Source organism: Daphnia pulex, chromosome 3 (assembly GCF_021134715.1).
Source record: "Daphnia pulex isolate KAP4 chromosome 3, ASM2113471v1".
In the NCBI taxonomy this organism is placed as follows: domain Eukaryota; kingdom Metazoa; phylum Arthropoda; class Branchiopoda; order Diplostraca; family Daphniidae; genus Daphnia; species Daphnia pulex.
Genome location: NC_060019.1, coordinates 7,611,593 through 7,628,431, shown reverse-complemented (window position 1 = coordinate 7,628,431; position 16,839 = coordinate 7,611,593). Strand labels below are relative to the sequence as shown.

Here is a 16,839-nt window from a genome sequence, read left to right as displayed (position 1 = left end):
TACTTGTAAAGATAGCGTTTTCCAACACTCTTTTTAACGAGAATCAATGTTCATTAGAAATATTCACGAGTTAATAACTACGGCCTAGGTAAATTCCTTAATATGTTCTTATCCCGGGTGACATACGCGAAGCTGACTGGCAGTTGCGTGGCGAATCAGACATTAGATTGAGCGGGAGATTCAAAATTTTAAAAAAAGTCTAAAACGGAGATGGCAAATTTGAAAATGGCATTGAACGGTAATTAAACAATATATATACATTGTAGTGTTGGCTGTAAAACGTTCAAGCAGCTCAATCAATAATGGCATTACTTTGATTCGTAATAGCGAGAATTAGAGAAGACGTTGTCGACATTGGGCAGTTCCCCAGGGTAAATTACGACTTGATAACAATTTGTCAATTTGTTCGCTGTTCTTCAATGTATGATTGATTTTCCTAATTTGCAATTTCCAATTACAACTGCTTAAATTAAAACTCAGTTATACTTCCTGAAATCTTCTATTCGCCACGAGATTCATTTGAATTTAAATGAAACAGACATTTGTCATCAAGTTGATTATTGACGACGGCCAAAGGTATTTAATCATTTGGTTAACAAGTAGACGTCACTCGTGTGATATGATACATAATAGTACTCCTCGTCCAAGAAAAATGCTCTTGTGATTAATTGAATCCGGAGCAACTAATTACCGCCATTGAGGCAGCAACCTGACTATGGGCGGAAGTCGAGAGTGAGAGATGTTTTGATAAAGGATATCTGGTAGTTTATTTTTCTCGTCCTTTGTCCTAATTACCGCGTACATGTTATGGCAACCGATAGAACTCTCTGACGTCTACAATTACAGCAACAGCAACTTGAAAGAGATTAGAAATAAGGAGACGAGGAGGAGGAGAACGGAATACAGCTTGATTAGTCCGACCCGGCCGTCGCTAAGATTCCGCAGCCTGTAAGTTGATCCAATATTATTCCGTCGTAGATAATAAGATATCCATGACGGTCTTTGTTCTTTTCAGGAGCAGAGCAGTCATTCCATTTCTTCTATTTCTCCCAGGCCGGGCGTATAGGCCAGCAGCAGTGCTTTATCACTGCACTTTTATAGACGCCGTGCCAGCCAAAGCTGGATATGGCCAGCATTGGCCAGCTGAGCTGCTGGCCTTCAAGTCAAATCTAGCTAGAGAGAAATAAAGAGCTTGAACGGTTTATCTTGATTTATTTTTTTCTGATTCGGATTTCTTCTTCTTTTCTTTTTTTCTCCCAGCACTGACTTGGAGATAATACCACTTGCCCGGCATCACGTTCCGCTGGGCCGCCTCTTATTGCTTCTTTATTGGCATACAGGACCATAGCGCAGTCTATAGGATAGAGAGAGAGACGGGCGCGTCTGTGTGTGTACGTCGGCCCATGTTGCAATCAACTCGAGTCGCCCCGGTCTCTTTTCCGTCTATACGTCCGTCTCTACATACGTACTGTACGTACATATAATATATCAATCTTTTTTCCATTATCCATTTATCTCTTCTGCCATCTCTCTATATATACTGTGTGTAACCCAACTGCTCCGGCGGCTGGATCCATCCGCCAAACTAATCCCCAGTGTGTACAGACTGTATGCATACACGCGGATGTATACCCATCGTGTCACGCGCGCTCTCCATCACCTACCACCACACTGTCAAACCTTTTTGCTCCCGCGCTTTTTTATTTTATTTGAATATTTTTGAATATACCGGACGAAGAGAAGTGCAGGTTTCGATCAAGCGGCGCCTTTTGTACATATTCACGATCACGCGGGACCAGTTGGACACTAAGGTAACGACAAAGAGAAAATCCCATCAGCTATTCATTGTGTGTGCGCTCCTGCTGGGCTGTGTGTACATATATAGTGGAGATGGACAGCACTGGGATGGAGAGAGTGAGCGAATAATAGCGGGGGGTGAATCAAAGGGCGACACTGGATATCTAATCGATCGGCCGGCCAGCGCAGAGAGTCAAGACTGCTGGCGTGATTGACAAAAAGCCGGACACTGTGCCGCCGCTGCCGGTGCTGAATGGACAGCACACATTTGCCGGCCCACTCTAGACGACAACATATAGTGGCCACCGAAAGCAATCAAATGGGAAAAAGAAGAACCCGGCCAATAATCGTAAAAAAAGAAGAAAGGCCCAGCACTCTATTTTCGTTCGGGATTTTCTTTCTTTTTTCTTTCTTTGGTCTGCGGGAACGGAACTAAAAAAGGGCGTGAGGAATAGATAAGACGGGCGGCTCACGCCAATTCTTTTATTTTTTCCTGGACTGATCCTGATCCTGAGCTTTGGCTTTGACACACCCACAGGTGAAGACAATTTCAGTATTGATGATTGGCCACAATCAAAGAGAATTTACGTCGGGCCGGTGGGTCAAATAAAAATGGGATGTGGACGGCCAGCGCGCGTGTCCGTCGCATGCAGCACTTTGCTCTTCTGCGGACCGGCGGAGGATCATTTATTCAGGACCAGTCGCCCGCGTAGGTTTTGAGTGATGGGCGGACGGACTAGCGGAGTAGTACATTCAGTTGTCCGACTATATAACGGACGACTTTTGCGCTGGCCGACTCTGCCAGAGCGACAAAGGCTAACGCGTGATAAATCAAATGAATTGGTAAATACACAGACGGGCAGCTGTGTCTAAGTCAAAGAAATGATGAAATCTGTTGGCCCTGACGTTGACGGGCCGGGCCGGCCTCCCAGCAGGGAAAAAGATCAAAGATTCAAACATTTCGTGACAATGAAGGGGAGAAAAGTCAAAGACGGGCTGAGCTGTGTGACTGGATAGGCGTTGCCGTGCCCAGCAGCCCATCAGTTCAGTCAAAATGTCTCTCTCTATAGACAATGGCAGAGTGTGTGTCTGTGTGTGATGTTCCTGTGCGCCCAGCAGCATCAGCCAGGCATTGCGGATCGATTTGATCTTTGGACACAGGCGGCCAGGTCCCACGTAGCCTATCCGCTTGTGTCGCTGCTGTATATATAGAGCGGCTATTTGCGACTCAAATATATCGGCGCGTTCGTGTAGAGAGATCGATGATGTGTGGTAGACTTGTTATCCTATACACGTCGAGGACTCTCCTTGTCTATTCTCCTTTATTTTATTTTATTTTATTTTCATTTTGTTTTAGAATCTTATCCTTCTTATTTCTTCTTAGACGACATAAATCAATGGGACCGACTGGAAGGAAAAGTCCCTCCGCCCATCTTTTCTTGGTGCTGGGGTTGGTTTTTTCTGAAGACAATGGACGGACGTTGGCCGGCACTGATACTCGTACATTATAGTCCCATAATAAAAGAACAAAGTGTGGGAGGCAAAGAAACAAAAAACATCAGGAACAGGCCAGCAGGCCAGCAGCTAGTTTGGCATTATAGAGAGAGCTAGAGTCGTGTCCAGTCGGGCCATTATCACTCATCAGGGGTGCCGAATCTGAACGGTCCAGCTGCTTCCGACAGACAGCTGCTGCTGCTGCTGCTGGAATTCTGCCGAAAAGCCGTTTCAATCGAAAATCAGTGACTGGCCACCAGTCCGTGTTATTTATATCACCCAGTTAAAACAAATATACTGAGACTAATCAAAGATTTTATTTTCCATAAAAAAGAAAAAAAGACACAACGTTTGCAAATCAATTTCATGTCGTTTCATTTAATTTTGGCTCGAAAATTACAAAAAAAAGACCGGGAAATTCAAAAATCGACGAACGAGAGAGAGATAGAGATTATAAGGAACATGAGACAAAAGATTGAAAAAAATGTTGTCGCCATATTTTCAAATATTATTGGCCATGTAAATATATCAACGAGCAGAGCTAGACCGAGATGTGTTTAAAAAGATGAAAGAAAAACAAAATGAGATTGATAATTATAGAGAATTACATACAAATGCATAATTTACCGGCGGGGGGAAGGAAAAAGGGAGGTAGTGTGAAAGACAGCATAAATATAATATTATACTTTTTTTTACTTTTTTTTTCACTCGCTTTGCATCTTTTATTATTTGATCCGGAAGGACACAAGTATATATAAAATGTATAGACGGCGGCGCCATACATAAAATATGTAAGAGGCTGCTCAAAGAAGAAGAAAAAAATCATTGCGGTAGCGCGCGCGATTCGCGGGATATAACAGCTGTTATATATTTATAAATATATTTATATTACGTGTGCTGCTGGCGTGCAATTTTCTACATTCGCGTAGAGATTTGTGGAAGTGGGGGGTCAAAGTTTTTGATGCGACGACCGCGAGAGACACAACTCCAAAATATTACACACGACGCACAATATGAAAGAGAAAAAAAAAGGATGATATAGAAAAAAGGGCCATCTTTTTTTTTATTGATCAATAAATGAAAATCATTTTTATTTCTTTTCGCCCGTCCGCGGACCGCACGGGACGAGAGAGATGTATACAAAAGGAGTTATATAACGTTTCACTCTTAACCGCTTTTCATTATTTTTTTGTTCCACCCGCTGATAGGTATATGTATATGTACACGTTAAGGAATGAATTTTGTATTCCGCGCCAGGCCGTTCGCCCGCCGCGTGATGTCGTCCGTCATTTTGGCAGTTTCATTTGCAACCGGCCGAGAGAGAAAATTGGATGTGTGGCGGGGGCGGGACAGCAGCAGCAGTAGAAGCGAAAGTTTTGGTGCAGTCCGGAATTCCGCGCAGTGATGGCCGACCGACAGCTGGGCAGAGAGAGAGAGAGAAGACGGACAAGACTCAAAGGTAACTGGGTTTGGCGAAGCAGCACAAGGCGCGAATGTTGCGGCAGAGCGGATTGGATGTGGCCACCCGCTGTCGCCGGTTGATCAGCATTCGTTGTTTGGCCCACACGCTGAACTTGTCCTCGCCGGCCAGGGCGAAAGCCCGTCCTTGATTCAATAAAACGAACAACAATTAAAGTCTATTAGATTTATAGTCAAGTTAGATGTACTCGCTAAGCCTTTCAATTCCAATGATCCAATTTGAGACTTTTATAGTTCAAAAAGTTTGTGTCTTGTCGCAAAACTTTTTTTAAATGCCCAGCACATATAAACAGAGACGGGGTGCTGGGCCTTTTAATGAGATCAAAGTTGATTGCAACTAGGTTGAATATATGCAAAAGCATCCAAACTCTCTGCTGAGCTGCTGGATGGGTTTTGACTTTTTCTTGCCCGGCTCCTCCTGGGGCCGGCTCAGCACCAACTCAATTTACAACACAATTACGGTAAAAGAAAACTTGTTTGTTATAAGCGGACGACGTGACTGGCCAACCCAAAAAGCCTTTCGAAAGTTGAGTCAACTTTCATTGTGTCCACCCAAGTTTTGTCCGAAAATTTCTTCCGTCTGGAAAAAGTTGCAACCAAATTATTGACCAGCAGTTTCAAGCCGGATCGATCGACGTAGAAAAATTCATTTTGGAAAGATAAAAATAAAAAGATCCTTAGTATTTATTCCTACCGTGGGATTCCTCGATGGGCATGAACTCGGAGAGATCGTCAATGAGCCGCTGGATGTCCTCCGAGTCCTTGCGGATGGATCGCAGTTCCTCGGCGTTGAAATCGGGCGCCAGTTGTTTGCACAAAATGATCTGACTGAACACCGTCCCCAAATTGGAAGGGCCGGCTCGATTTTCTATTTTAGTTTAAAACAACAAAAAATAAGGAGCGCGCGCGGATACATCCAATACGCTCAAATAAAATGAAAAACAAATACGCTGGACATGTACAACACGAAAACAATCAATATTATACAGCACATCTAAGAACAACCCGAAAGCTATAGATCCAGCCGGCCCACGCACTGGCCGGCTGGTGGACCCCGCTTTTTATTTTCTCTCTTTTTCCCGGTTCCACTCGATACGATCGACGATCGCTGATTGAGCGCCAACATCCCATACTCGACTTGGATATATGCAGTCGCGCTCTTGACTCTCTCCAATCTCTACGTTGGATTTTCCGTCTCTCTCTGTAGCTGGGCGAACTCTTTTTTATTTTATTAGATTTTTTTCCCCCCCCGACTCTCCCATCCGTCAGTCGACTGCCCAGCAATCTACGGTCGACTTAAACACTTGTATACGTATAAAAAAAGGGGGCAGTGCGTGATCGACCGTGACCCGCGGATCAATCGATCGTCCGGCTGTGACTACTATATTCGTCCCATCAAAAACACACAGTCGCATCTCTCGCGGGAGGCATTTGTATTATACGAAAACGACCAAATAATCCGCAAAGAAAAAGAGAAAAAAAGTTGTATAATCTTTCGACACGATACGCAATCAGCTTCTTGCATGTTACACGACCCCCTTAACAAACACTCGTAGAGGCGAAGATGACAGCAGCTGCTTGAACGAATGTGTGTCGTATTATAGTCGCCCACTTATGCGCGGATGTACGTATATATATAGTTAGTTAGACACGCATTCCAGCTGGTAGAAAGAGATATATAGCTACTAGCTACTCCATGTGTGTATATACTTGACTGGGCATCTTCTCTCTCTCGTATAGCATTCTTGATGGACTCATCCCTTTTCTCATTAACTCCTGGATGTTTCTCAGACGTCCCACCGACATGGCACAGTTGAAGAAGAAGAAGAAGAAGACGTGCTGGATTCATTTTGTCAACTTAGACGCATCTCACGGACAACGAGTGCATATCATCCACTCTCACCTTCTATAAATATCAAACTAATTATACATATTCAGCTGTGGGCTGCAACACTTTTTTCCTTTTTTCTTTTCCTTATTATTACATTATTTTTGTTTGCATTCCGGGCTGGATTTCATCTCTCCCCACTTCATGACACGATGACGTTATTATACGATGGGATCTAGCGTCCAGCACTCTCTTATTTTTGCACGAATTAAAATTATTTGATTCACTCTGCAATGTAAATAGAGAAATAAAGGCGGGAGATTTAAAAATCTGAAAGGGAAAAACTCCTCCAGCACTTCCAGCACACAAAGACGATTATAACTTGAACCAGTCTCTACCATTTAAATTCCTGTTTGATAAATGTACACACATTACGTGTTATATAGACACTAGGGACGGCTGGGGAAAGAAGCAATGCAGAGTTGCTGTGAGCTCCGGGATCCTCTCTGCTGAGCTGAGAATCCCAGCAGTCGCCATGAGTGAATCTGGTATCAATCGTGCGGTCTAGAGACTTTATGCCAAAAGTGTTCATACGCTAGCTACACAGCAAGTTATAGACATACGTATTATATGATGCGTGTCTATATGCGCGGCTGCTGCTGCTGCTGCCGGGCAGAGGGGACGGACGGACTGAGCCGCTCTCAGCGGGATTGCAAAGGCGACAGCGGGAGAAAAATAAGAGGGGGGGGCGCCGGGAGTGTCTATAGGATATATTCCCGGAGTGTTGCTCTGTGCCATTTGTTCTCCTATAGTTCAGTTCTCTCCCAAACGGCCGCCGGGCTGACCCAGCCATTTATTTTTTCCCCCTTCCAACTAGTATAGTCTTCCCCCCTCCCCTGCCTGATATAGTATGTAATAATATTTGCTATGTGTGAGTTCTCTCTTGTAATAGAGAGATGTTCTTTGGTTGTGGTTTCTATATATTCAGCAGGCCGCTCGGCTGGACGCGAGAGATTCACGCCAAAGGGCCCGGGCCGGTCATCAGGGCGGAAGGCAGGCTACATTTATATATGTGCTATATGCCCACGCGTGTCTTACTCGATTCAATCTCGAGAAAGGTTGGCATTTCTGACACACACACACAGACACAGACATTGGCGGGCACGACGACCGACATCTTTGTGTGTAGTAAAGCGGCTCCGCCCGCCGGATGGCAGATTGCACACACACACACAAGAGAAACACAAACTTTGTGCGCCTTGATTCGAATATGTCAACGACCGTCGAGATGATAACCAGAAGAAAAAAGAAAAAAAGAAAATTGTTGACAAATTCCGGTTGGATAAAGCGAAAAAAAAAGTTTCCATCTGGCAGAGTCGACGACTTTTTTTTTATTATTTCCATCCAGCAAATTTCTTTTCTTTTTTTATCCCGACAATATATTCCGGCTTTCTCGGTATTAAAATCGTGTCGTGTTATTTTTTGTTTATTTGGTTTTACCCGTCCGTCCGTCCGTCTGTGATATGGCCGAACAGACACAGCAGACACAAATTGAGCATCTCACCGTAAAAGCTGGTCATGTCGAGCGGCTTCCGCTGGATGAGACGGTGGCTCTTGTGCAGCTCGCGGACCAGCAACTGGCAACTGCAGAAGAAGTGGATGACGTGGTCCTTGTCCAGCGGAATCCCGGCGGCGATATCGCTAGACACATGCGGAGACGTGAGATGAAACGACAACAATCAATCAACCAATCATCTCGGCCAAAGAAACAACACAACGCAGCAAACAACGCAGCAGACAACAACAAACAACAACCACACACCCCAATCACACAACAACACAACTACAAACACGGCGCATATATAGCTCCACATATCAGCAGCAGGGCTGGCCGGACGGAAACGATATTTGGCCCAGCTGTGATTGGAAAAATGTACCATACCGACATGAAACGGAATCTCGACAACCGCTCAACGCTCGGCCCGCAGGTTTCCATCTCTTGATTCTATTTCGTCTCCCCCCCCCCTTATCCCCATTTTCTGTCCGTCGTCCAGCAACCCGCCCACCCAGTCTCTTTTCAATCGTCGGTCTAATTCTCTCAATCGTCCTGCTGCTGGGCGTACATATATATATAGTTTGCCGGGTCGTCTGTTCTATAGATCAAATATATACTGCTGGCCCGTTTCTCTGCTGTGTTGCGTTCCGCCGGCCAGCATGTATACAGAGAGCCCCTTTTGTCGCAGATATTCGATATCGATTAGACGCGGGATAATATAGAAAAAAAGAAGAATTCCTCTTTTTTGTTTTCTTTTCTTGCCCAGCCAAGAGAATAAGAACAACGATGGTCAGAGAAAAACCTGGCCGGCGGAATCGTGTATTAGCTATTCAGTCTCCCTGGTAGGAGACTTATTTGTATCTATAATGACGCAACTTGCAAATCAATAAGCAATTTCGTTACGAAATTATTCGTCATCTCAGAAATTATCAATAAATGTAAGATGGGAAAATTCCCCCCTTGCCCGACTCTCCTCGCTCATCGATCAACTTCCCAGGTGCAGACACTGCACATATGCACACACGCACCCATAGTGAGACTCGGTGAGCGATGCGTGTCCTCTTCCTTTATTCATTCGCAATCCTCCTCCTTCCCATTCTATCTCCCCCTTGCCCGCCCGCTCGCCCGCCATATACATAGACACAAGAAAGTCCGGGCCGGCGCGAATCAATATCGATCGGCATTTAGCACACAGTCAGCGATCGGAGTATAGTTTATATATGCATACATAAGACGGCCTGCTGGGACCTTTTGCTTCATTGAACTTCAAAGGCACACACACACAACACTCTCAGCTTCTGCTGCTGCCCAGTTTTGATTGAAATTGTTTTCTATTGAGGCCATATCTCTATACCGCGCCCTTGCTACTGGTTCATTTCCCTCTCTAACTTCATTTTGACATTTATGATTTATTTACTATAGACACATGTGCTGATGCTCTTACATTTTCTGACTATAACAAAAGGGTTGTCGTGTACATCTTGGATGAGGTTTTCGGGGTCTGACATTTCTAGTACACAACCGAGCACAAGAGCTGGAATAAATTGATTGGAAAAAGCGGGCAGAAGATATATCGATTGCTGAGGAGCAGCCCTCTCTATCTCTGATGATGTGTATTAATTGATGATACATGATATGAATCTATGAGATTATTATTATACCTGTGAATCTGCGGTAGGAGGAGCTGGTTGGTGTGCTTGCAGGACTCGACGCACTGGCGCCGCAGCCGGCGGATTTTCTCGCGCACATCCGGCGAATCTTTCGGTTGGCCGATGTTGATGAGCTTAAGTTAGTTTTATTTCAGTTAGTTTTATACGAATGTGGGCGGCCTACCGGCCGCATAAAATAAAACTAACTACTTACTAGCTGCCGGAACTGAGCCACAAGGCTGTTCACTTCGCCGATCATCTGATGGGAATAATAACCAAAAAAGAAATAAAAGAATGATTTTTTAAGCTGCACATTATAGACATTTGTAATGTAATACACAAGTGGATATATATAAGAGCTGAGCTGCATGATTGATCATCAACTTGTCCGCCGTTCTATATAGCTAACAGGCCCGGCCGCACAATGTCATACATCATTGTACATCAGACGCTCGGGTGATCACAACATATAAATCAGAAGGTTCTGGCCAGCACAATCAATTATTCCATCCAACGGTTGCAGAATGTTAACCACATCGTCATATATCTCTTTCCATTATTAGACGAGACGGCCATGAATGTACATATAGGGGGGCGGGGGGATGAGATATTTACTCTTTTCTTCATTGAATATAATATGTAACATATGATGTAGACTATTTGACCTTTTGCCATGGTATTCCATATATTTGCGGTTATATATATATGGGGAATGTCTTTGGCTGCACTGTTGGCGGTTGCCATTGCGCTTGTGTGGCTCCATCTTTACTATCGCATCTACCCGTTTAATTAGTCCACCCATATGCATCGACATTACCATGATGAAACGCCCCCCTGGCCCCCTGTAGAGACGGGAATCCTCTTCTTCAATATGTTCCCTCTTCTATTACTCTCATCCCGCTTTTCATCGTCGTCCGTTTTTGATATATAAAGAAGGTCAATGAAGCGAATAAGACCGCCAGCGCCGGCCAGGAAGTCAAGATTTTCTTGTCTAATCTTCTCCTCAATGAAGTCTTGGTGACGTACACGCGGTTGACTGGCTGTCGTATATAACGAAGCAATTTTTTCTTTTTTTTTTCAAATTGATGGCGGGAAATTCAAAAAAATTAAAATTCGCCGCTTTTATTTCTGGTCGTTATCCTAAAATTTTTTTGATAGATTTGGATGTATAAATCCAGTGTGTAATCAATTCGTTTCCCCGCACACATGTATACGTGTCGAAACTTGTGCATATTTATTTGCTGCCACCAACTGTCGGTTTTCCTATCGCTCGATTCCCAGGGTGCACTTCCGGATGGAAGTTGCATGTATAAAAGGATAGGAGGAGGAACGCTTTAGTCGTCGTCGCCCAACACTTTCACTGCCGGACAAATAAAACGCTGTTGGACGATTGACACACTCCCCCGCCGATATAGTTTGAGGGCAACTTTTCTTATATCAAAAGTGAGGTGCTGGGGTTGGGGTGGAACTATTTCATTTTAGATTGAAAACTTTTTTGATCGATATAAAAATCCCACAGACAAAAAAGGGAGGGACTTCAAAGCGCCAAAGAATTTTAAAAAAAGAAGAAAAGAAGAAAAAATGATAAATGTGGGGCGTGTTTACTCGCTGTTAATGAAAGATGCGGAACACATCACGATCGATATAATACGCGCAAATAACCAGGCCAGGCCAGAGTCTCTCGGGATTTGCATGCCCAAAAGTAAATAGAAACCTATAGATATATCTATATATATAAAAGGCCTTAACCACACGTCATCGTGATTGCGGACCTATTTTTTTGGGAGGGGGGTAATCTCGGCGGGAATTTTGAAAATTCAAAAAAAAAAAGAAACAAGAAAACGGGTGAATCAACGCTGGTGCGGTCGTGAGACGAGGAGTTTCTCGGAAATGAATCGATCAACTCGCAGAGAGGAGAGACGGTGGCACCACTGGCACCCGCAACCCCACTCGATTTTGATGAGGCGCTCGCCCTAACAAGTCCAGCAGCCAGGAAACTGGGGAGGGGTCTCATCTTCAAGTACGCTCACGCCCAATTTCTCTTCTTCTTCTTCTTCCTTCGCCAACACACACACACATGTATGTATTCCCCCAGCGTCTTGTTGATCAACATCTCCCGTGTAATAACGAACGCCCAATATTATGACGGGCGAAGAAGCGCGGGTCGATGCTGGGCCAAATCAGAAGAGACTTTTTTGTTTTCAATCCGACTGGAAAATTCATATCGTTTTTGACTGCTGCTAGCTGCTGGGATTTCTCTCTCTCTTTTTCCTCAACACAAAAATTGGAAGATAGACGAGAGCTGCTGATGTTGAGATCCTTTCACGCAAAATACGGCGGAAGGAGCAGCTCAGCCAACCCCCCAGTCCCCCCTGTATGTATATTCCAATCTCTCGACTTCTCATCAAGGGCCTTTTCTCTTTTCTGGATGTGTGTGTGTGTTACGCCATCATCGGGGAGGAGATTGGAATGGCTGATTGCTGCTGCCCCCCCATCCGTTTTCTTTTTTCTCTTTTACATTTGACAGCGGACGACGGGAATGTCAAAAGATGGGCCAGTCGCGTGACTTTTTTTTTTTTAGAAACGACGACCGTTAACCGCGCGACGTTATCCCCCCCGACACACAGCACACACACATGCACAGACAATTACAGGGCGCATGGTTGCTCGCCGATGTGTCTCACCCGCAATGATTTATCCCTCGTGGCTTTGATTTTGACGGGGTGGAGACTGGTGGTGGTGGCTCCTTATCGGCTATATCGCACTTGTCCATGTACACAAACCAACGGTTGCTGTGCCCAGCTCAGTATGTACATTTCTAATAATGTGAACTTATTTATTCGATAAAATTTCTTCGGTTGACACGAGTCGCCAACTGCTACACTTATTCTTGGCTTGGCGTCACGACGACGACAACACGTCCGACAACAGGCCAGCAGCTGCTCCTGCAAGAGCCAATAAACAAGGCCGGCTAATACTTAATTATAAATGTCCTGCTGGAGATATAAAAACCAACCCCCCCACCAAAAAATCATAACCGTGTTTGAGGCGGGCTAACAAGGAATAGCCCACATCTCCACTATACACAGCAGCAGGAGCAGGAGCGTCTTCGTTAGAGTCTAGCAAGCAAAAACAGCTGATGTTACTCTTATTTGTACGAGTAATAATCGTAATAACAGCACACACACACAGAGTAGATCTATAAAGACTGCTGCGGTCGCCCTACTACACCACACACTATATAGACGTGCCCTGCTTACGGATCTCTAATCAGAGAAAAAGAAAGAAAAGAAAACAAAACAAAAAGGAATGAAGATAAAAAGAAAGACAAATATAATAGGAAGAAAAGGCAAATAAAAAGATAGATAGATTTATTTTGTGTGTTTCCTATACGATACTACTAACACGACCAGAGAGGAGACGGCATAGACCACACTACTGCTGTGCTGTGTTCTATATTACACACATGAACCTTGCAGGAGCTCATATAATATTGTAGCCTAGTAGTAGTAGTAGTAGTAGAGAGTCTCAGCCACCACTGGGACTCGTTAGCAACATTCTCCAGCAGGAGAGATCCTGATGGCCAGGGCGCAGCGGTTCATCTATGGCTCTCTTATTCTTTTTTTTTCCAGCCGAGTTGGCACACTTCATTTCGCCGCCTATTTATGTTCGCACAGCCGTTATATCTAACTACTAGTCTACTACACATATCTATGCGCATTAGAATGCTCAGTTGTTTTTGTTATTTTTATATAGAGAAAAACAAAACCAGCACTGTGATGTAACAATAACCGTATATAGATTCATATTATTTCTGGCCGGAGAAGCGGAAGCAACAAGCAGGATACATAACAAAAGCGCAACGACTGTAGACTATGTTATATAGATTTGCCTTTTACGTGTCGATTTATTTATGCGACTATACTACGAAGGGAAAATCGTGTCCACACGACAACGCGCCATTGATTTTTCACGGACGTCTATACATCACAAATATAACAAGCGACACGGCAATAAAAACGGGTCATTCGCCTCAGCTATCGATCACCTTTACATAGTAGGTAAGAGGTGGGATACATCGATGATTAGACCGTCATAACTTTCAAAAGTTGCCAGTTGAACATGCAGCAGCAGTAGCCCACCGCGGGGATGGTCTACAACAAATAATCAGTTGTCAAAGGACGCCCTTATTGTCCAAAATAAAGGAGGATATCGATCATATGTATATTATTCTACTATTCATCGATTCATTCCGCCCAGGTCTCGGTATACCTGCGTATCTCCATTTGCTACACTTCATCTTTGGCTCGTGTTTTTTCTCCCCTTACAACTAGAAGAAGAAACAGAACGAAAAAATCAATGGACGAGATGCGCGTGCAATTTAGACAAAAAGGAAAAGGCTATAGAGAAATATTTTATTTCAACTTATATCATCCACCCACTCTTCCATACAACTCAAATGCGATGCGGAAAAATGAAATATTATTAACAAAGACGATGTGCTGTACCCCGTCTATAAAGAGGATCACAGCGGCGGGAAATTCGAATGGGAAAATAAAATCGCAAGGGCTTTTTAAAAAAAAATTTCCTTTTAAAAAAATGTTTTGACGTTCTCAAAAGTTCAGGAAGCCGTGCACGCATGTCTATGCACGGCCTATACATACGTATATAATAAGATGAATGAAAAAGGCTTAGAGAGAGAGAGAGTCTGTGTGTGTCAATGGGCGGGCGACGATCAGAGAGGCAGAAAAGCCATTGGTACCCAGTGACGCGGACTGCAAAGTATATAGACATACACGCGCGTCTAGATAATTATCAAAACTCTTATTTAGACTTTTTCGTCTTTTTGCTAAATCCATAAGACGGATATAATTCTCGGAGCGCACAGCGAAATGTAAGCTCGGGTGAGCCGGAAAATAAAACAAATTTGGTGGGGTAAAAAGTGATCACGCCAACGTCTACTGCACGTACCCATTTAATTAGTTTATTTGTCAAGAAAATCATTTGCATATATCAATGCATTATTACCTTTTGAGCCCTGAGATTGGCATTGGCGGGACTCTGATGATCGTCGGTGGAAATCTCGTAATCGGCCGAGGTCGGCATCCCGCCGTCCGTCCCAGCAGCTGCCGTCTGCTATTAATTGACCAATAATTCGAAAGAAAGGCGCCGGCCTTCTCCCGTTCCAAAAGTATTGACACGATAGCGATCGCCCAGCAACAGCAACACCTCCAAATGTTTTTTCTTTTTTTTTGTTTTATTTTCTCCCGCGCGTGTGTGTGTCGAGCACGTCAGAATTTGTGGCCGGCAGCGGACTGCTGGTGTTGTCTTTGCTTGAGTGGCGGCGCCATTCAGGGGGATAGCGACGGATCACTGGCGTGATGGCCCGGCTCGTCCATCCCGGTCGCTCGGCACGGGCCGGTATACAGCACGCCAGCAGACGTCGTTGTGTCGTAGTAATAACACCAGTCCAGTTGGAGAAAAAATGTTATTTGCTGGATTGGGGCTGCTGCCGGGCTCGGGTTATCCATGGGGCGGATGATGCGGTGAAGCGGGCGGACATGATCCGCCGAAATGCAGAAACAACACGGAATGCCCAAGCCAGAAAGAAAAACTGGAGAGAGAGAGGCCTTGTTGTTGTTGTTGTGGTTGTGAAAAAGCGTCGGCCCAGCGGATAAAAATAAACTTTGACGCCACACAAAAAAGAAAAAACCGTCCGTGATTTTTATTTTTTATTTTTTAGAAAATTCCCCAACCGCCTCCTTATTGTGGAATTGATTTCAAACGGAATAATAACACAACAGACACACTGATTTCAGTTTCAATTGAAAACACTTTTCGATTCACTTTGGGATTGACGCAGTTGATTCCGCGCATTTGCAATTAAAATTCCGACTTTCTTCTTGACAATTTCCCGCAATTCACTCGGACATTGCAGCTAGGTGAATGTAAAAGCAGGAGCCGGACAGAGCTCGACTGACGCTGTTGCAGATTGAATAATAAATGTGAGCTGGTGCGGTTGTGGTCCGTCACCGAGAGAAAATAAAGAAGACAGCGCGTTGCTGCTGGACGCTCGGGAACAGGAGCGTGAATGACGTTGCTCTGCGGACGGGAGCCGGTTCGAGACTGAGACCAACTCGGATATTATATCCAGCCAACACGACTAGTGGCGTGCACGTTACTACTCGTTGGCTCTCTCCCCTCGCCACCCTCTGCCCTCCCCACCGACGAGAGTGCGTGATGGGCGACCCCCTTCACTTTTCCCGTCTCTTTTTCTTTACTTTCCCGTTTCGGGTGGGGGACCAGCAGAGCTCTCCCTTTTTTTCCTTTTCTCTATCCCGGACCCAGCTCCCGCCAGGGAGTTGGGTGGGTGGGATTTCTACTGTTCAACAACGAGCGTCTAGCCACGTAGAAAATGTGCGGTAGGATCGCACCGCGCCGAGGACTGTACCAGACATCTTCCGCCACTTGAATTTTTCAATTTCACTCCCTTCCGCCATGTTTCTCCTCGTCCTCTCTATATATTTTATACAGTGCTGCTGCTGTATATTTATATACGGTGTTAGAAGGTTTTATTTTCTTATTGAGTTGCGGTTGTATTTATATATAGGGGGGGAATGATATAAGGAGGATCGACAGGATTCCATCGTGACGATATAAACCGCTGCGATGTTTCTTTTAATATTTTCTAGTGTCGCAGTTTGCGCAGTATCCGCAATCTATATACGTCGATTCGAAATTCCCGCGGTTATTCGACCGAATCAAACCTAAAAGTAGCCGAGATGATTTCAAAAAATCTAAACGCCAATTTGCAGCAGCGGCCAAAGTCCAATATTCTCCAGTGAGAACTGCTGAGTGAGAGCGAGAAAATTCTAAGATCAATCGTCGGTCGTGCTGTGCTTGTCGTCGGAAAGTTCTTCAACGAGAGACTGGAAATTGCTATAGAAACTTGGCGATCCTCCGAAGTGGAAATATAGTGCACGTATAATTATCCTTATCTACACGAACTCTATATATATCGTAGTGCTGTAGTCTGT

General features: G+C 44.5%; 1 protein-coding gene across 1 annotated transcript; it reads right to left on the bottom strand.

Annotated features, from left to right (window-relative positions):
- Nucleotides 1–3,589: 3,589 nt before the first annotated feature.
- Nucleotides 3,590–15,938, bottom strand: LOC124190477. Its single transcript, XM_046583135.1, has 6 exons — nucleotides 14,831–15,938; nucleotides 10,017–10,061; nucleotides 9,815–9,936; nucleotides 8,163–8,299; nucleotides 5,465–5,638; nucleotides 3,590–4,896 (listed from the first exon to the last, which is right to left on the bottom strand). The coding sequence occupies exons 1-6, from the start codon at nucleotides 14,906–14,908 to the stop codon at nucleotides 4,745–4,747; spliced, it is 708 nt and encodes a 235-aa protein (XP_046439091.1). The 5' UTR covers nucleotides 14,909–15,938; the 3' UTR covers nucleotides 3,590–4,744.
- Nucleotides 15,939–16,839: the final 901 nt, after the last annotated feature.